The sequence below is a fragment of the Fistularia commersonii genome, chromosome 29 (assembly GCF_037954325.1).
Source record: "Fistularia commersonii isolate RoL2024-O1a breed Wild chromosome 29, RoL_Fcom_v1.0, whole genome shotgun sequence".
In the NCBI taxonomy this organism is placed as follows: domain Eukaryota; kingdom Metazoa; phylum Chordata; class Actinopteri; order Syngnathiformes; family Fistulariidae; genus Fistularia; species Fistularia commersonii.
The window spans coordinates 6,725,100-6,745,726 of NC_141312.1; the positions used below are offsets into that span (position 1 = coordinate 6,725,100).

The 20,627-nt window shown below is 44.4% G+C and overlaps 1 protein-coding gene across 2 annotated transcripts; it reads left to right on the forward strand.

The window, feature by feature from the left end:
- The first annotated feature begins 1,903 nt into the window (after positions 1-1,903).
- LOC147216855 (actin filament-associated protein 1-like 1) lies at positions 1,904-20,329 on the forward strand. Of its 2 annotated transcripts, none has more exons than XM_086176552.1 (19): positions 1,904-2,092; positions 9,215-9,343; positions 11,268-11,348; positions 11,713-11,798; positions 11,882-11,999; positions 12,091-12,180; positions 12,275-12,483; positions 13,428-13,607; positions 13,707-13,799; positions 14,554-14,653; positions 16,324-16,479; positions 16,861-17,075; positions 17,175-17,320; positions 17,417-17,498; positions 17,947-18,055; positions 18,267-18,434; positions 18,533-18,699; positions 18,880-19,005; positions 19,179-20,329. In XM_086176552.1, exons 1-19 carry the CDS (start codon positions 2,071-2,073, stop codon positions 19,203-19,205), a joined length of 2,304 nt encoding a protein of 767 aa, XP_086032678.1. In that variant the 5' UTR covers positions 1,904-2,070; the 3' UTR covers positions 19,206-20,329. The 2 variants fall into 2 exon arrangements, with proteins under 2 accessions (XP_086032678.1, XP_086032679.1); XM_086176553.1 differs by lacking the exon at positions 1,904-2,092 and adding an exon at positions 2,577-2,627.
- The last annotated feature ends 298 nt before the right edge of the window (positions 20,330-20,627 follow it).

Sequence of the window (20,627 nt, forward strand, 5' to 3'; positions counted from 1 at the left end):
AGCTCATTCCTACCAGCAGATGGCGCTGTGTCGGCACGAGCCGTGTGAACATTTCTTGGATGGCCTCCAGTTGTCGCTGACAGGAAAAGCCAATTCTCTAAATTAGACTTGCTGTGCTTATGTAGACTATATCTGACTGCTCAAACTGAAAGCCAAAGGTTTTCCTCATTTCGAACACTGCCGCGTTGTTGAATGTCGATGTCAGTTTTCCTCCGGAAGCCATATCGGTGCTCGGAATTCTCCGAGGCACCGACTGCACGGTCTTGAGTAACACGTGGCGCAGCTCTGCACTCAACTAAACTTGTGAAATTAGGTTTTAGTACAGCTGCCGCTTAACTTAATTTAACCGAACCACATGACACCATTCAAAAACTTTGTTCATTATGTGGAGTATGTGAGTGTAAGTACATAGGCTTTTTTTTGTGGCTATTAATAGATGGGGAATCAAAATCCAATATGTGTCTGATGGGGAAATTTAACTTAAGACTTCAAAAGCATAGGAATAACCTGAGATGTTTCAAGTTTTATCATGTTATTATCATGATGTGTGGAAGATTTTTGGTTCGACATGACATCGGTGTCGCATTAGATGGCTTTTTTTCCTCGTCAGTCGAGTCCAAACATATTGGCAATGTTACTGGCCGGCCAGCAAGGGAACGTTCGGGGGAAAAAAGGTCAACAGGAACCAGGAAGTAGGTTCGATCAAATGTTGAAGGACACCAGAGGAAACATGCGATGGATTTGTGTTTTAGATTTCGAACTTGAGCTAGACAGGCCTCCCCCTGCAGGTCCGCGACAAGAAATCACATTTCCTGCTCTCGGCTCCTTTTTTTTTTTAAATTAATGGAGAACTATGAATGATTTGCAACCTTTTGTCTGTCTTTACAACTTTCAAAATAAAAGATTCAAATTCAGTGTCAATTTTATTGATGAAATCATATTGTTTCTTTTCAGCTCTGAACAGCTGAGCGGGATCGGGGGACTCTTGATCCAAATATCCAGAAATGTTTGAATTGATTCGGTTTTAATTCTGAGATGTCAAGGGATTGTTTGTATGTTTTCAATTTTTTTTTGACAGAGCTGCATCAGGGTTTTTGAAAATAAGACTTTAAATAGGAAAAAATGGTGGGCTACATTCAACCCCTCCCCTACCCCTGGGAAGAAATTGGGCATACAGAGAAAAAGTATATTAATATTTCAAAGATGACTCGCTACTGAGTTCAGGGACTTACCATTTTGTTGTTTAATTATGCATACAGAAATTTACTCTGAAAAAAAATATATGCATATTCTATCTTTCACAAGCGTTTTGCTGCTGTCCAACAACCGTAATTTTGTTGTGTTTGAAAATTGTGCTGTAAAAAGTTCAAATTCAGTATTGAGGTTTGGTCATCCACGAAACTGCAACCATCTTCAAGGTTTCTGTGAGGCATCAAGGAATCACAATCTTTGTGTGTTTGCGTAAGAAAGAAAGGGATGGTGCAAGAAGGGATGGTGAAGGAAGGGGGGAAAAAATAAGAGAGCAAGACTAGGGTGTTCTGACTTTATTCTCAAAAATTCAAACTATAACCTCACATGTGGTTCTAGTCCGCCCCCGCAAAACGCCCTGCAGTCAGTGGGCACACTTCTCCCGGCGTAATGCAGCTGGCATGCGGGGATAGCGGCAGCAGAAGAAAAAGAAGAAGACGGACTCTTACTGTCATCGTTGTCTTTTGACGACAACTAAAAGAGACGGGGAACAAAATTTGAAGCGGGGGTGAAATCGACCGGCTGAATCATCGCAGAAGTGGAAGTTGTAGTAGAAGTCAAACCCGGAAGTAGACCGGCGCTAGGACCCGCCGGCGAACTACATCTCCCGGCGGCTCGCCGACACAAACCCAACTCCAGCGGCTGCTCAGAATCATTTGGCCGCGCGAAGGCAGACGGGGCTCCGCTGTGTTCGTGGCGAAATTGGCTCGCCTGTAGGAAATAATCCAAGCTTAATTTAAAAAAAAAAAACATAACTGTAATTTTCAAATAAAACAGAAGGCATTATCACTGGGAATATATCGTCACCGCATACTAAACGTCATGGAGTCCACACGCCAGAGCGGTGAGTAACAGCTACCTATCACAGTCAGATAACGTGAACTCGCCGAGAACTAACTAACGTGCCAGCTAACTTTGAAAAACAATAAACGCAGAACAGTCAAAATACGGCAGTTTAGCGAAGCGAAAAGTCTTTTAGCGTTCACCCAAACTACTTTCAGCCTTTTTGTTTTTAATTCAATAAACGTCATTTTGATTTGCGTTAAGTGTGGCTTGAAGCGAGTAACGGCGGAGTGATGTCATACGCAGGCGCGCGCGCGGCGGAGGTATCCTCAGGTAGCGAGTGACGTAATCCGGTGGTAACGGGAGAAGTGCCCCGTTGGAAGCGGATGAGAGGCGGCTCTGTCTCGCCGCCCACCGAAAGCGCCCGGATGGAAACCGGAAGCCGGACCGGGCAGGTGATGGAGCGTTCGCTGACCCCCGCAAACACGGGTCACCGGAATTCCTCACGGAGATTCTGAATTATCAAGGCCGATCCAGATTTGGAACATCCCGTTGCATGATGTAGTTTGGTGTTGTCATCCCACCGAGAGGCACAGGTGTGGCTTCATTCAACATTTGTCTTGTTTCATCTCAGTCAAAATGAGTGCTTTTTTTTTTTTTTTTTTTTACTGTTTAGAAAATGTTCAACTATTATACATTATTGTTATATTTTTCTTCTAACTCTGGCACAACAATTTTTTTGGAATAAATTAAGTTGTTCTTAATTAAAGCTCTCTTCTTATAGAAATGACCTCACCATTGGCGTTTACAGTGTTTCAGCAACAAAGAAGTCACGAGGACACATTCAAAAAAGTTGATTTGAAGTAGCATCAATAATACATTACTTTTACTGCTTATCCTGCAGAAAGGTCCCTGGTTTGATTCTGACAGGGGGCCAGGGGATAGTGGTCGCCTGGGCCACTTAGAAACATACACCCACTCACAAGTCTTTGCGGGAGGAAATTAGAGAACCCAGAAGAAATCCAAAAATCATGCGATTTCCACACAAAAAGTGTGCCTGTCAGAATTGAACCAGAGACCTTGTTGTTGGGCAGAAGTTCTAACATCTGTGCCACCACATAAATAACATACAAGTATAACGAAAATGAACAACAGGAAATATTTCGAAAGTAAGAAAAGTGTTTTGCTGTAAATAGACTTAAGAAATACTGCTGGCTGTCCCGAGAGGGATTGTATGACAAAACATACTGAAATATTTGTATTGCTGCAATTTGCACTGCATTTGTGTGTGTGTGTATGTGCCAGGACTCTTTGCGCACTTTGGGTTAGGCTCTGTGTCGCTAGAGCTGGTGTGTGGTCACAGTTCAATTGGTGGGCGGGAGATTTCCTCCGTCACGGAAGATAGTTTAGCCCTTCTCAGTCCTTTGTCCCGCTGCCTCCACGGGGCGGAGGGGGCATCCTAAGTTGTTGCTGCGGCATTGTCAAACCTCCATTAAAGATGGCTTCCATCAGAGTGCCCCAGGTATATTACAGCAGTTTGTTTTGGCCAACCCTGCTGTATCAGGTGGTATTCCTCATCTGTTTTGGGTGGAGGGTGAAGGGAATCAGAGACAGGACTCTGCCCTCCATCAGCGGCCAAGACAAAGGATCTGTGAGCGGCTGGTGAGGTCGATAACATCATTGGGTTATGTCTACCTGGAGGAAAAAGGAGAGCTAAACATCGTAGAATTTATATGAATATTAAGAGTTTTAACCTCTTAACTTATGTCCTGTAGATTTAATGAACTACTTCTGGGACTGAATCGACTAAAACGAAGCCATGTATATTTATTGTTTCCTATTCTAGCTAGTTTATACAGCGAATAATTACAGGATGACAATGAAGATGTTCTGCAGAAAGAAACCGTGAGGAAATTTAGAGGACTCCTAACATTATAAATCAGCCTAATAATAGGCTGGAATAATTCATTGCATTTCCTCACCCGCGGCCTTGAGAATGCAAGCCATGACCCGCTTCTCTGCATTTCCTTTTTCCGCTTTCCTCCTTCTTTCTTGGTGATCCTACGATGTGACGTTCTCCCCGAAGGGAAAGTGAAGGGCAGTGTTATTCCTCAAAACTCTTGATATGAAGAAGCCATTTGTAAACAAATAAGTTCTTAAATACTTACTATGCTGTAGTTGTTTAACTAACCCCCGTACTTTTAAGTGCATTCAAATTATATAACTTTGTTAGCTTAAATCCATGGATAAAATAAGATTTTATGGCTCTGTGTCACATGTCACTGGCTAAGTGGATTCTTTTGACGGGGAATGTCAAACAGTAAAAACAAAAAATTCACCACATTTAAAATCATTGTTCCTTTCCCTCCCTAGACTCCCGCTCTTTTAATGTCTCCTCTCACAGTTTGGTCTTATTTTCATAGTTTTGAGTCGTTTGGCTCCTTTTGTTTCTTCAGAAAACAATAAACAACTGTCTTTCATAATGTTTTGCGATATTTCTCTGTCATAAAATTCTTCAGTTGGTTTAAAAGTTTGATTGGTATTTGTTGGTCATTCTTCTTAAATTCTTCAAGGCGGGTGTTCAGACCAGCCGATGTGGCAACAACAGTCCTCTATCATACAGGGAGAACCTCGACCGTTTCTTGGGAAACACTGTCCCACTGTGTGAGAGAGCATGGTTTATTCATTCCACCGGTTTATGCATTTGGCTCATTGCATAATTACTCTCTCAAAAAATATTTAACACTTCTTCTTTTGACAAAAAGTCATCATTTCACCCACTCAGTAATCCCATCAGTCTATACCCACCCATAAAACCCTCTTTTGTGTTTTTCCTCAGGTATTTAGCTGAAATTCATAGATGATGGTTGCCATTGTAAACATGGCAGCTGACAGTGATTTTGAAAATGTCTCTTTTTTTTATTTTTAGGACATTAACACGATATTTAGACAAACTCTTAAAGGATTTTGTCCAGATAGTGATCGCGGGACTAGATGAAGAAGGAGAAAAAGGGTTCATTAATAATATAATAATTTATCCTTTATTAATCCCTTGTGGGGAAATTCATTCTCTGTAATTAACCCATCATGGTTGAACTATGAGCAGTAGGCTGCCATCCAGCGGTGCCAGGGGAGCAGTTAGGGGTTCGGTGTCTTGCTAAAGAACACTTCGACACACTAGGAGGAGCCGGGAATCGAACCAGGAATGTTCGGCTCCTAAGATGATTGCTCTACCTCCTGTGCCGCGCCGCCCCACATTGCAATGTTTGACAATGAAAAGTTGTCTGTCTGACAGATAGATAGAGCAGTTGGTCACTTTTTGTGGTTTTCGTTGCTTCCAGTGACAGTTAAATGATCCGTTTGATTTACTGCATAGCTCAGGCACGAGTGTGGTCACCCACAGCACCAGGGTTGCTCTTCACATGTGGCCGCTCTCATGGTTCAGTCGCCGAACAGCAGTATTTCATGTCGACGCAGCGCCACGGAGGCTTGATTCACATCGAACCTGTGCGCCTGCTGGGCCTCCTAGCTATTTACTGACTAAAGAAAGGACACCAGGACGACACTAGTCTCTCGTGTGTTTTCAGCTGCCCATCGCCTGCCCGAGGGGATCGCATCGTCTGACTGAATGCAATGACATCATGTCACCAAAATATCAATTACTGGATGCAGAAAATCCAAAGCAGGCTTTTGTCTCGGTGGGGCCGACTGGGGCCGCGTAGGGCTGAACTCTGACCTCGCTCAGAAGTGGAAGGGTGTCTGGAGAGGGAAGGATCACAGAGAGAGAAGGAAAATAGTGGAATGGAGAATGTGGGATCTTGGCGGGGGGGGTCTCCAAGATTGTGGAGGAGGCCGGAAGAGGACGCCCGCTGTAGAAGAAAACAGCAGCTTCACACGCCGAACACATTGTCTTTGCTTTGCAGAAAACATCAGGGTTTCTGTGCACATTTCTATTTGCTGTGGCTGGGAGGGATCTGAATGAGGGATGTAAAGCCTGCCGGACAAAAACCACGAAGAAAAGCAAGTAATAACTCCAAGGTAAAACAGCAGCGTGTAGTCGTCGTTTTTATCATGAGCTGTAACCAAACACACCGTATCGACCAGAATGAGAGTCGCATGTCCCAGGTCTCATGACTGGCCGTCTTCAGGATGGGTCTGTGGACACACAAAAAATGTGTGTGGGAGCGCACACATCTTCCTCAGTCTTCTCCTGGCTTGTTTTCGTCGCAAGGCATAGTAACTCTGTCCGAGAAACAAATTAACCAAGTTAATTGAATGTCTGAAAAGAGGAAATGTGTGTGTGCGTGCGTGCGCGCGCGTGTGCATGTGTGCGCATGTGTGTGGAATAAGAGGTTACAAAGATCCCTCTGTGGGTGAGATCGACCACAAGCCGCCAGAACAGCTGATTCTCAGCCTCTGAACCCCCATGTCCCCAAGGAGAATGGGATGGAAGAAGAGACTGAACTACACTCACACAAACACACACACTAACACACACACACACACCACACACACATACAGATAGCAGATGCACTGGTGGCCTTGACAGTGTAAAGTTAGACTTGAAAAAAACAAAAAGTAGAAGACCAACCCCTCTGTCTGGATCTTTCAGCCACTTGACCAGTCTTGTTGTGACTGAATCTGTTCAGTTAGGACACAGAGTTAAGAGGCATCCTGCACCGGCAAAAAGCAATAAAATTTAATTTCAACAGTCAACAGGAAAAACACGGATGAGGCAGAGTGACGGCAGAGTGGGTGGGAGGGCGGGAAAAAAAGAGAAAGGAAAAGGGGATGAATAGAATGGAGGAGAGTTGGGATCAGGGAGGAGTGGAGAGGCTTCTGTCGACAGCTAAGACAGGAAACCACAGCTGTTGGCCAGAGAAATGATGCACACACACACACACACACACACACACATATACAGCTGCTGGATACGTATCCTTTAACCCCGAATGCCCATGGATCGAGACGCTGCAGCTGTGTTGCACCACTCCCCTCTTACCCAGTGTGTGTGTGCGTGCGCGTGTGTATGTGTGGGTGTGTACATGTGCACATACGTTACTTCCTGGTTTGTTTGTTTTTCCCGGAGTTTCTCACATTGTATTGTTCGCTCTGTTCTTGTGGATCATTGTTGATTCTAATTTTGGCCCTTGTGAAGACAATGGAGTATTGTCGGACGGGGGGCGGCGTGGGGTGAGGAGGACGGGCGGGTGGGGGCAATGGGAGCGACACATTCACTCCATGTTTGTGAGTCTGAATTTCATTTTTTCTCCAGTTCTTCCTAGGGGAAAAGATACATTAACTACATGCTATGTTACATACGCCAGGGTCTTGTATGTATCTAAGCACATTCCAATAAACCGGGTACAGAAATAGTTTCAGGGCTCAACAATAATTATCACAATATTCTAAAATCCCCACTTTTCAGCTATCAGCACATATCACGATATCTGCTTTCGTATGGAAATGACATGTCATATAATCCAGTCAGTGTTTATCACAGCGGTCCTGCATTGTAATTAGTGGTGAATGGTCATTTCTTTTTAAATCACCCAGAATGTTAATAAGGATGTCCATAAAATGATGTCATTTCAATACAACAGACACCAGCTCTTTCTTTGGAATGCATGCCTACGATCCTGAACTCGCTCAAATTTGCAAATATGGGACTCTTCCCCCACACCCCCAACTGATTAAAAAAAACAACCCAATGAAGTAACCAAGTAATCTTGGCACCTTGTTAAAAGCTGGTGGAAAAAATATCCTCTAAGGCTTACAGGAGCAGAGGCTCAGTGGCAGTGTGCGAGGCGCACCACCAACACTTGGTCATGTGACGCTCCTAAAAGTAGAAGCACGTGTTTTGAAGGAGCTTTCGAGAGCCGTTACATTAAAAAGAATCCAATATTCGGTTCTTAAAAGGTCATAAGCTGTGCACAGTGTGTTAAAGGTCAAACTGGGGGGACCTCCACATTAAGACCCTGTTGCTTCAGACTCAAAATAACATCCTTCACAACTGTCGCCGTCTGGGATTTATCCTCTGAATGAATGACTGGCTGAATGAAGCAGGCTCTGAGGTAACTGTATCCCTGTCTACCTCCAGTGGAACTACACATTTCCTTCTTGACTTTGGCTCCATTTCCATCAGTGAAGAAAGCATCCTGCTCCCTTATCCACACCCCAACCCCCCCTTTACCTTCCCTTTTGCCACTTCTAAGCTAGCAGGATGTGTGTGTGTGTCAATGCCTTTGGAATCGAGTCAAGGTCAGCGAAACGTGCTCAGACACACAGGATGTCAATGTTTAACATGAAAACACCCCCACGCCCCATCCCCAACCCCCTAGAAAGAAAAACTGACGGAAACATACAAAAGTAAAGTCGTTCACCCCGCGGCGGGGAGAAGAGAGCGGCTCTGAAGTAGATGACACCATTTGGAACATGTCGGATGTCAAATGTCTCTCCCCTGATGTTCCTGGCTGCCCTTTGACCCAAGCAGCCATTTCCTAGTGTGGAAAAGGGGTAAAGTCCTGTATAGAAATGTGCAGTTATTTTTACTAACGATACTTGGGCCTTTGTCAAATACTCCCGCAAAATTGGTACAAAGTCCGAAATGTAGCCCATAACCTCCGTAGGCGGAGCCAGCATATTGGCTTTTGTATGTGGATTTGATTGATATACAATGTGTTTGTTGTGATATGATTGATAGTCGGGCTGCTCACATTCCATTATATTAGCTACAATCAAATTTTGATGACCGTTGACTCAATAGAACGGACCACAGATTCAGTTTTAGTTTTTTTATTTCTTGTTTGTTTGTTTTTCCAAAGTTATTGATTTAGGACAGCGCTCATTGCCGTGACTACTGTGGCGGAAAGACCTGCCAAGAGTCCCTCTGGTGTTTACACATTCAACAACATGCATCCAAAAAAAATAAAGCAAAGTTTAGCTGATGACGTATTACCAACGAAAACGATACTGTCAGCAGAGATGACTGCAGCAACCAAATCAAATTAATGTTGGGTCAACGGAGGGGGTAACTATGTAACTAAACTATTAGGGTATCTCAACTTCTGTCTCTGTAAGTGCTTCCTCTTCCCTTACAAAGTGCCTCTTCCTCCTCTGGCCAAGAACTTGTTTTTGTAGCAGCGTACTGACCTCGACCTTTGTGTCTCTGCGTGACCTGCAGTTGTAATGGAGCGGCTGGTCGCTGAGCTGGGCTCTCTGCTGAAGATGCTTGACCACGAGACCGTCAGCCCCGCCACCGCAGACAAAATGGCTTCCATACGCAACATCCTGGACACATTGCAGCTGTCAGGTACAAATACTCTAACATTATACTGTCGCGATCGGAAACGTATACATTTTTCTTCTGTCAGATCATTTTGTATGTTTTTGTAATTTCAATCAAAACATGGAAATTGTGTAAAATAATAGATTTTGGAGACCATTGTTTTGGAAAAGGTCCGAGAGTTGTTGACGAAAAAACAAGAATATTTCAAAACCTACAGTGGATTATCTATAAATAACCAAGAAATAACATGAAAGTAAATGAGAAAGGTGCCCAGTGTTTGGGGTAAGGTATCTGACTCACGGTTTGAATATATATATATATATATATATGGATAATTATATTCAGCCTTTTCATACTATATGGCTGTATCTATTCATTTGTTGATAAACTTAGTGGTTGGATGCACTGAGAAATATTATGTGAACAGAAATATGGAGGTTGGATTCTAAATAGTAAAGGGGTGGGGGCAAACAACTAACGGGGAAACAGTGAACATAGATCTTTAGGATAGCTTTGGTTGAAGGAGCAGCACAACAGGGAGGATTTGGGGGGCAAGGGGGAATGGAGGGAGCAAGAGAGGAGGTTGAATTAGGTTTGGAAGGAGGCGAGAGAAGACAGAGCACCGTCGCGACAGAGCAACATCCCACCTTTCTATTCTTTTTCTACGTTTGCTAATGCAGCACAGGAACAATATTTACATTTGTCTTTTAGAAGGGGCAGTCAGTCTCAGGCTGCAGTGCTACAGTCGCTGCCCCCCTCCCATGAATGAGACAATACCAAAGCTAAAGACAATGGTGCTCTAGATGAGAGTCAGGACTTTAAATGGCATGGTATTGGCATTACCTCTAAACCTTTATTTATCCCAGGGGATTACACTGAGCTTGTTCTGCATCCTGTCTCACATTAATTAGGCCTGACACTCGGAGTGGTCCGGCGAGCAACTTTCAGAGTTGAGCGGTCCGCCCAAGGTCATGTCAGACAGTGTTTACTCGGACAGGGATCGCCGCATTCCTGTTAGTCCGGACCTTCGCCTTTTTTTCGCATGCGGACCAACCTTTCCCTGTTAGGGGTCGCGGAGAGCGCGACCCACTGGGCGCCGCAGCGCGACGGTGAAGACACGAACAGATTCCTCCAAAGGCATTCGCGTTTCATTCGAACGCACGCGAGACAGCTAAAGGGATTGCTGTAAGAGGATAGGGAAAAGTTGAAAGAGGATAATGACAGGAAGTTAGAGCGAGGAGAACTACAAAACACCCTGATGGTTCAGATTGTTGAGGTGTTTAGCGAATCCTCTCATCAAGTGACAGACCGGGCGGTCCTTCCCACCAGGACTTTAAAAGCGGTAAATGAGAAAAATCCACATGTGTTCAGGTCGTTGTTGTTTTTTTTTTTTTTTTTTTCTATTTCTGATCAGTTAACTGCGGGAAAGAATTCTCCCGCCCCAAACAGAAAAGCAAATAGCAATTAAAGTCTGCCGTCTGAAGTCGATGTTGAAAACAAGTTCTGCCGGCTTCATTACTTTTAAGTTTATGTTGCACAGCAGCCCTTTGTGATTTCGTTGAACTCATCGCTGCTGACTGACACGAACCAATTTGAAAAATCGCCCCTGCGCAGCTTTAAGGTTGAGCAGCGTGCCCGGAGGGTAACTAAGCGCAGCTTTGAAGAACTGAATTTATTATTTTAAGTCACTGTAACACGATTAGGAGCTGAATGCACACGGGTATAGGAGCGTCTTTTTCCAGGCACCGTTTATTCTCCAAGCAATTGTCACTGAAGTCAATAAAAGTGTGTAGCGGTGTTCTCTACCCGATCACTCATTTTTACTCATTTTAAGTCCATAAACTCTTTTAAGACACATTTTCGATTTTGTCAACTCTACATGCTGTCAGTGTTTTGTCACCGCCAATTCCCCAATGCTCATCCCCTTCCACTTCCCTTTCCTCTGCAGTCAATGGATCGGATGTCTACATGAACAGCTGTTTCTACGGCAACGGCACAAGCTTCGTAGAGTCTTTGTTTGAAGATTTCGGTGAGTAGACCTTCAGAAAAGGCCAGGCTTTCATGATTTTTCAGTTTACAGGGTGCCCCAATGCGCTTTGACGGATTTACCCGCAGGTACAGGCCTTTCACGGATAATCTGTCTGCACAAATGCTGACCGGTTTGAAATCCTTTTTGATAGAATATATGATAAGTAAAATATCTCGGTATCACATATCTATTCTCGGTCAGCGCCGCACTGGAGTTAGACATTATTTTGCTGTTGATATTTAGTGGATTTAAGGCTGCGATTCATGTCTACTCTGTGATTCATATACTGATAACAGAAAACGCCAATATTGTGTTGCGTTTAAGTTTTGTCGAGAGCGATCCGTTCACTTTTTCCTTCCACCAGACTGTGATCTGCACATGCTCAGTGCATCTCCAATTGAGTTGAAGGAGCAGAAAGAGGAAGAGGAGAAGTCTCGTCCAAGCAAATCCGTAAGGCACCTTCGCTTTCTACCTCCTCGCAAAAAAAAAAAAAAAAAAAAATAGGGTTTCACGTCCAGCCCCTCTGTCCTCAGACACCGACCGATACGCCTCCTCCCCTGCCGACCACCCCGCTGCCCGATGACTACTACGAGGAAGCAGTTCCTCTCACCCCCGGGTCTACCCCTCAGTACTTCACCACCAACATCAACAGTCAGTTCTGTAAAACACAAGGTGTTTGAAAAAAGAGACCTTTCTTGCGTATCAGTACCTCATCTCCTCTTCTCATCTGCTCCTCATGTAGCCTCCAGGAACTCAGTGGAGGACGCCTACTATGAGGATGCAGATGATAACTACCCCACCACCAGGATCGACGGACCTCCCAAAAACTCCTGTGGGTCTCCCTTGTCATTATTACTCAAAGTCAAAAGTGAGACACGAGTAGATTACGGCTGATCAGCTTGCATGCTAAATATTTTCATGAACAGATGACTCTGATGCCCTGAGTAGTTCCTACGAGTCCTATGAAGAGGAGGAAGAGGAAGCCAAAGGGCAGGATCCACCTCAGAGATGGACGGGCGAGGAAACCTCAGACGGACCAGTTACAGACTGCCGCATCTGCGCCTTCCTGCTGCGTAAGAAGCGTTTCGGGCAGTGGTCCAAGCAGCTGGTTGTGGTTCGAGACAATAAACTGCAGGTAAACAGAGGCGCGTCACATTCAAGTACCCCTGTAAATGAAGTGCTTTGGGCTTAGCAAATCGGTGGACCCGTAAACTACACAGTTATGAGATTTTTGGTGGAAATCTTTGGAGACTGTGTTCTCACCCCACCCTCACAGAGCGCAGCAAAAGAAGAAGCCGATTATTGTCCAACAGTTAGACGGCGTTTTAGTGTGTTAGGAAACACAATATTTCAATAGATATACAACTAGTAGAAGATAGCCACAATACCTCCAGTAATCATTATTCACTTTCAAGTGGAAGCTTTATTTTTAAGTTAATGATATTTAATAGGTTTCTAGATTCAATGTCACTTTGGAAAAATTGTGATTTATCTGGAAAGGGTTTTTGGCATTATTTAAAAAAAGGGGATATCTTGTAATTTCAAAGCCCTTCTTCAAGTATTATTTTATAGCCTGATATCTGATCAGGGACAGGAAAGTCACTTTCAACATGTGTAGTTTGATTCACATTTTGTCCAGAACTGTTTGAATGTTTCTGAGCGCTGCATTCAATGGCTTTCAAAAGCACAAGAAATGTTGTCAATCGTTAACTTTTAAACCATGCAGTTCCAGTTGCATGAAATGACTCCCAAGTTGTTTTGTTTCTGATTTTCTGAGAATTCGGGGTTATTCTAACACACAACTACTTGCCTGGTATTCATTTCTCAGCAATTTTGTGGTAAATTCTTGCATTTTACCACACACAGAAAAAAAAACATTTCTTTCCTGTTCTAGGCTGATATCTTGCTTAAAGATTTCCGAAACATTTCCTAGCAGTACATTCGCGGTACTTTGAAGACTTAGAATTAAAATGCGCCGCACGATTTAGCCGTTTATCTCCAAATGGATTAAGAAAGAAATCACAGTAATTTTAAACCACCTTTTTGACCTCACCGAATCCCCCTCTCTTCCTCTCGCAGTGCTTTAAAAGCATCAAAGAAAGTACCCCTCAGACAGAGCTGCCCCTGAACCTATGTAACGTCATCTACGTCACCAAGGACGGACGCAAAAAGAGACACGAGCTGCGCTTTTCTTTGCCGGGTGGCGAGGCCCTCGTCCTGGCGGTTCAGAGCAAGGAGCAGGCGCAGCGATGGCTCAAGGTAGGCGCTCCGCCTCGTCATAGAGCAAAGTAAGGTCGCACTGACAGGGGATTACGAGTTTTTGGCCTGAAAGTGAGGGATTATTTATCGTGCGTCCAGGTGGTCCAAGATGTTGGCAGCCAGTGTAGTAACACCGACGGTCTGGAGGGATCCACCTCCCCCATCATTCAGAGGAAGATGGAGCTTGACAAGGTGTGTGTGTGTGTGTGTGTGTGTGCGTGTTTTGTGCAGTTACTCATGTTTCCCTTGATCCAAACCCCTTTTAATCCTCTCTTCAAATGACAGCTCACTTGGCCAGAACACTCCTATTTTCCTTCTCTCTCACAAGCAGCAAGGGAATTGACACTGGGGTGTTTTTTTTTTTCTTTTCAGCTGGAAAGTTTTCAAACAGGTCGATACCCTCATCAAAGATTTATTCCCAATCCTGTGCAGCCAACAAGCATCACGACCTGACAGCATCCTCATGTTTTTAAAATACTTCCCTTAGAGCTCTCGTATTAACAACAACGTAACAATAAGTCCATTTGTTCACCAGTTATTGATGACATAAAATAAATACACTGGTAAACATTGGTCATTATTGAGGAGCTTCGTAGGAATTTGCCTCATCTATTCATATGCTAGTGTGTTTATTGCCACATTACGTTCACCTACAGCTATCTCTTTTGCATAAAACACGAGTACATGAGTGAACAGGACATTTTGTATCAAACCAAAATAACCTGAATATATTACTTTATGTATGAATGATGACACATAAATGACTTCCGCAGTACATCGCACAGTTTTCCAACTGTGCCAGTTGCAAAGGCTGTAGTGTTGACCCCTAGTGACCAGAGATAAGTTCTCATCTTTCTAAGACGAGACAACTGTCACTGAACTGTTTTGAGAACTTGTTTATGCTCATTTCCTTGTTGGGAAATTTTTCTAAATGCAACTTTGGCAGGTGCTGCAGTCTGACCGGCCGGCGTCCGACTCAGACAGCGGGCCGACCGGCGACAATCAGTCGACACACGGACCGGGACGTGACCCCACGGACTCGCTCAGTAGGTTGAATCCACATGCCTGGCGGTGACTTATACCTCCCGCAGAGCGTTGTACTGTACATTACTCTGCCGCGTCTCGCCACAGCACCTACAGTCATGTGTATGATTGGAGGTGTAGCTAATGGTAAGGTAATTACCAACCTGCTCTGCTGGTTACCTCAGCCTCATTGAGGTTTAGTAGCATTTGTTTTTTTACTTTTTCAAAATTACGTGAAGGTGTCATTTGTGATGTTTTAAACCCTTAAAGCCCCCCAGGGATCATTGCTGGGTATGTGGCCTTTTAAGATGCAGGGTGTGCTAATGTGTTACATTTTTTCCTCGTAATTTTCAACCAACAAAAACCTTCAAGGATGATGATTACCATGATTGCTTTGCGAGTGAAAATATCTCGACATCGCACATGAGATTAGCGGCAGCCAACTGCTGCATCGCCCTTCGCGTTTCCGTCGTCAGCCTTTCACAGCTCGTATCGGCGTATTTTGGCTGATGTGCGCGGGTATTAATAGCGACCAGCAACCGACCATGTTTGGCTGGAAATAAATTGTGACATTATATCCGCAGTATTGTATGTCAGAATTTTCAGAATTTTAAAAAGGCCCAACAAAGCCTGGGGAAAAAAGATTCGGACAATGCAATTTTCAACAGGGTTTTTTTTTTTTTTTAAAGTCTAAATCTTGTTGTCAGTACAGTAAAAAATGACCGTATTTTATGGCATTTTTGTCACCAATGATTCTCAAATTACATTTTCAATAACAACAGTATGTAAAGAGTATGACATATTACAATGAATTTTAATTATTATTATCGTGGACTGTAATCTTATGGAATTTATCATGTAAAATCATCATTGTCAGTTTCACATTAAAACACTATTGAATACACTTCATTATACATTTTTACATAATGTATTGTTAAAAATTTGTTGATATGATATATTTAGATATTGAAGTGGATATAAAAGTCTGTCAGTTTTGCATAAAGTGTGGACGACCTCTCAAGGGTTTCCAAAGAAAGTGTTGTTGATGCTGAAAATTTACCAGAAATTGGCAAGAACACATCAATAGACAAATACAAGCAAACACAGACTAAGCAATGGGTTTTTGCATCATCAAAGAAACATGTGCGCTATTTTTGTTTATCTGTCCGCAAAATCAGGAAGGATAAACCAGGAAATGCATGACGCTGGGCGGGAATGTAGGTCAAAACACAGTGTTTACCGGCCAGGGGTTCTCTGGAGCTACAGAGACAAGACAGAAGGGAGAAACAGGAAGTGAGGCGAGAGCAGATCTGACATCCTTCCTGTTCTCTTCCTGCTATTGTTCCCCACTGAGATCACAGGAAGCCGGCTGGATGGAGAACCCCTGCACCTGGTATACTGGAGTTTGGTTAAAGTAACAAAAGAATGGCATCAAAAGTTTCACTCCAGAAGCCTTCTATCAATGTCCAGCTTTCATTAAACTACTTCTTTTATTATTCACATGATCTGCAAAATCTTTATTGGAAAAATGTCACTGCATGCAACAGTTAAATGAGTGTAAATGTAGCTCAAAATTTAGCAGAATTCAATTTTTTTTTTTCATCTTCAGTCCATGCCGTCAGTTATGTGTAAGGCTTCGCCCCAAGATGCTGGAGGTCTGCTCACTCCATGTGTTGTACTTGTTTGACCTCAGGTAGGGGGAAGCGTGGCGCATTCTCAGAGCTGACGGGGTCGATGAGCCGGGCGGCAGGGAAGAAAATCAATCGCATCATCACCTTCTCAAAACGGAAACCTCCTTTACCGGGAGAGCTTCCCTCGTCTTGTGGCCACCAGGACAACCCCCGCCGTGGTGAGGACCCAGACAGGTCATAAAAGGCTACTTTGTAGGGCCGTCGGATCGATGCTCGACTTGAGTGACAAGCTGATGATCCTTACTGCCTGCTTTATTTACAGCAATGAGTGTCAGGAAACTGACTTAGGGAATATTGATAAACAGGGTGCCGAACCCACCCCGTGAAGGATAAGACATGTGTCTTAGTGTCTGGGGGTTTAAAATGTCAAAACATTTGTCTTGACCGTTCATTACACTGTTACGAAACTAGCCTTCCTCTCCATTTACTAAACTCATCTACAATAACATTCACTCTCAGTTAGGCCTCGTGGGAGGCTCAAATGCTGCTACTAAAATACTCTTTTTTTAAATAGCGGTGCTACTCCCTTGTCACCACAGGCTACCTCAGCGTGTGCCTGAGCGGCTCTTGGAAGGAACGGTGGTGTGTGGTGAGGGGCGGGACACTCTACCTGCAGAAGGACCCCGGGGACCAGCGGCCCCCGATCATTGCCATTCCCCTCAAGGGGGCCGAGTTGGTGCCTGGCGGACCGGGCCCCAAACATCCCTTCTCCTTCTGTATCCGGCAGAACGGCAACGAGCTCGCAGCTTTGGAGGTACGACTTTAATCGGAATACCTCGGACTGCAACTGGAGCGAGAGACACTGGCAAGAGTGTGATCAAGTAGCTAAAATGCCCGTGTTTGTTTCCACCAGGCCAGCTGCTCGGAGAATCTGGGTCGCTGGCTGGGCGTGTTGTTCGCAGAAACGGGCAGTACCTCTCTCCCAGAAGAGCTGCACTATGACTACATTGACGTCGACACTCTCACTGACATACGGCAAGCCGCCAGGCAGTCCTTCCTGTACGTCCCTCGAGTCGCAACTGCGTGGGATTGAGCTGCTTATCTAAGGTCTCCCAAGCACAAACTTGATCCCATCTGTCTCACTGTTCCCACCAGTTGGGCCACGACCACTGCCGCGTCGTCCAGCAGCGCCTCGACAGACTCTCGCACTTATGATGAGGTCTATGAGAGCATTGCGGTAAGGAGGCACCACCTGACTCAAACACACGCAACATCACAGCTCCATAACACACTGTTTTCACATTATTTCACCTGATAGCTGTAATTCCATGTAAAATAGTTGAATTGTGTGCTGCAATCAACAGAAGGAATCTCATGTCTTCCCCATCCGAAGTGCGTGGCGTGCCAACTTAATGCGTTTGTCACCATCCAGTAGAGTAGTGTTACTTTACTGTTCACCTATACCGGGATTTTTGCTTTAAAAAGGTTAGCTTATATTAAATCTGCCAGCGTGTTTTAAGCGAACACATGTGACATGCAGCCTTATTATGACTTTGGGTTGCATATGAAGACATTTATCCCACTTAGATCACGTCGGTTTTCACATCAGCAGTCGGCGTCACACGTCTGTGAAATAGGAGGTGAGAGTGCTGGAAAAGTAAGACTGATTTTCGGTCATCCCGCAGGAAGGGGATGCGGACGCCAGAGGCGGCCAGGTGAGACGTCACGCCTCATTCTCCAGCCGGGGCTCTGAGAAAACTGAGCAGCAGGCAGCGATCAAGAGACACGCCTCCAGTGAGTCTGCCCACCCAGACACACCAGATATATTGCACTCATTTTGCATTCAAGAAAATGAGTCCGCAGCCCGCCTCACCTCCTGAAAAGCACCTTTTTATGACTGCTTTTTCGAAGGAAAGCAACAAGTTGCCATGTTATGTTTTTTTTTTTCACCGTCTGAATTACTTCTCTCAGCCCCCCTTAATATTCCACTGTATTTCATTTTCAGACGTAAACCAGTATGGCAAGTACGGGAAAATGCGGGCAGAGGAGGATGCCAGGCAATACCTGACCCAGAAGGAGGAGCTGGAGAAGCAAAAAGAAAATCTCAAAAATGCACTAATTTCCCTCCGCAGGGAAAAGAAGGAGATGAAGGATAAGATGAAGAGTGGCGCAGGTCAGTGCCAAACCATACATAGCGTGGTGACTGGAGGTCTCCTCTGTAGCAGCACTCTCTGTATGCGTGTGTGTGGGTGGCTGGGTGCGTGCACACAGGTTATGGTGTGGAACAGCGGTTTGCTGAGCTGGAGATGCTGTGTAAACAGAAGGAGGAGGAGAGGGTGGAGTTGGAGCTCAGGCTGACTGAAGTTAAAGAAAACTTGAAGAAATCATTAGCCAGGGGAGCTCTGGCTCCGCCCACTGAGCCACAGATCAGTGCAAAGGTAGGCGGCACCCAGGCGCCTTCTGACAACCTCACTAGTTGATTCACCGCGAGCGCCTCGAAGAACACCCGGAGACACGTGACCCAATCACACCATCCCCCACGCCGCATGGATTCACCTTGAAGTTCCTTTTGAAATCAGTAAATCTGAGACTGTGTATGTGTGTGTACGTGTGTGTAGGCGCCGGGCAATAAAGTGGAAAAGGTTTACAACGAGACCATGCCAGTCAACGCCGCGTCTGAGCTTCGCAAACGGCCTCCTTCCCTTTACACCTCGTCCAAGGGGACTGTCATGCAGAAAGCAAAGGTAAGACTGTGTGTGTGTGAGTATCCTGATATACTGAATGGACTTGGATGTCTGGATAAAATATTTTCCTATGTGTGTGTGTGTGTTTGGTGTCGGGGACAAATATACGACTGGCTTTTCCTCACTTTGTGCTGCCTGGTGTCTTTATGTTGTTTTTTTTTTTTTTCTCTCAGGAGTGGGAGTCAAAGAAGGGGACTTAAAAGGCTCAACAGATGGATTCAGGAAAGGAAAAAAAGTTGCCCTGACAGGAGGATGTTTTAAAGATAAACCTGCAAAAGAACTAAACTGGCACTGACGGGAAGATGAGACAGAGAACGAGCAGCGGACTCGTCCTTCCTCCGGCTTAATGGAAAAGTGGAATCTAAATGTACAGTACTGTCCTAACCACTGTAACTTAGAAAATTGACCGGTGCTCCAGAACAGCATCGACGTGAATCACAGTTACCGAGACGTCACATATACAGTGTTTATGTGAGTTTGCATGTGTGTTTACATTTGCGTGGGGCGGGGTGGGAACAGATGGTTGCAAAGCGTGTATTGAGCCCACGCTTCAGCCCCAGAGTTTACCCTGTCAAAGGCATGGGAGGAATCGGTGCTCCCGCCTCACCTGGAGGGGTGTTGTTACATCGATGTAAAGATATATCGATCAACTTTCTGATCCTCAATATTTTACTATTTCTAAAAGACGTTGTAAAGTTGAATTCAGAGTTGCCAAAGTACTTTGCTTTAAAAAAAAAAAAAAAAAACAACCAAAAACAAATCAGACTTAAAGTATTTAGATTACGCTTATGATTGTTGTGCGTGTGTCACCCGCAGCATGCCGGGTCGGACTGAACCAAATGGAGCACGCAGGGGTGAGCCTACCTTGACTTGTAAAGCATCACTGAAAGAAACATTTCTGTGTTGTGGGCAGTATTGTACCAAAAAAATTATATGTGTCAATATAAAAAAAGTCAAACTGCAGGGGGAAAAAGTGATATTTGATTTAGTTTTACGAAAGTGAATTGCAATTTACTTTTAATGTGTTTTTTTTTTTTTTTTTTCCGGAGGACAATTATCATAGCATGACACTGTTCCCTAGAAAAAATGATTCGTCCTTATAATCCAATGTGAAGCTTGGTTCTTACGCATTACGTATGTATATTTTCATAACTTTTGCACTTTATGTTGTCCTGTCGCGTCGTGTCTCGGACCCCCCCTCCCCCCGTCTCAGCAGAACCGCTTGAGGACGAACGCTTGCGTCCACTTCCCGTGTTCCTCGTAGACAAAAAGGAAAATAGGAGAGCTGAAATAAATCTGTCTTTTTTTTTTTTTGTTTCTCCAAGACGCCTGCTGTCCTGTTTGCGATGGAAGTTTATTTAAATCTCTCGTCTGCTGCGCTGTAGCTCCACAACTCACACCCTTGTTCCCAACCCCACCCAGTGAAAGGTTACATAGATTAAATTCTCATTTAGAATATTTTTTTTCCTGTAGTGTGTGTGTGTGTGTGTGTGTGTGTGTGTGTGTGTGTGTGTGTGTGTGTGTGTGTGTGTGGGAGGGGGGTTCTTTCCAGAAAGGAAATCCTTCACTGGTAACAACATCCAAGAGTACATTTGAAGCACTTAAGACAGTAATGACCATGT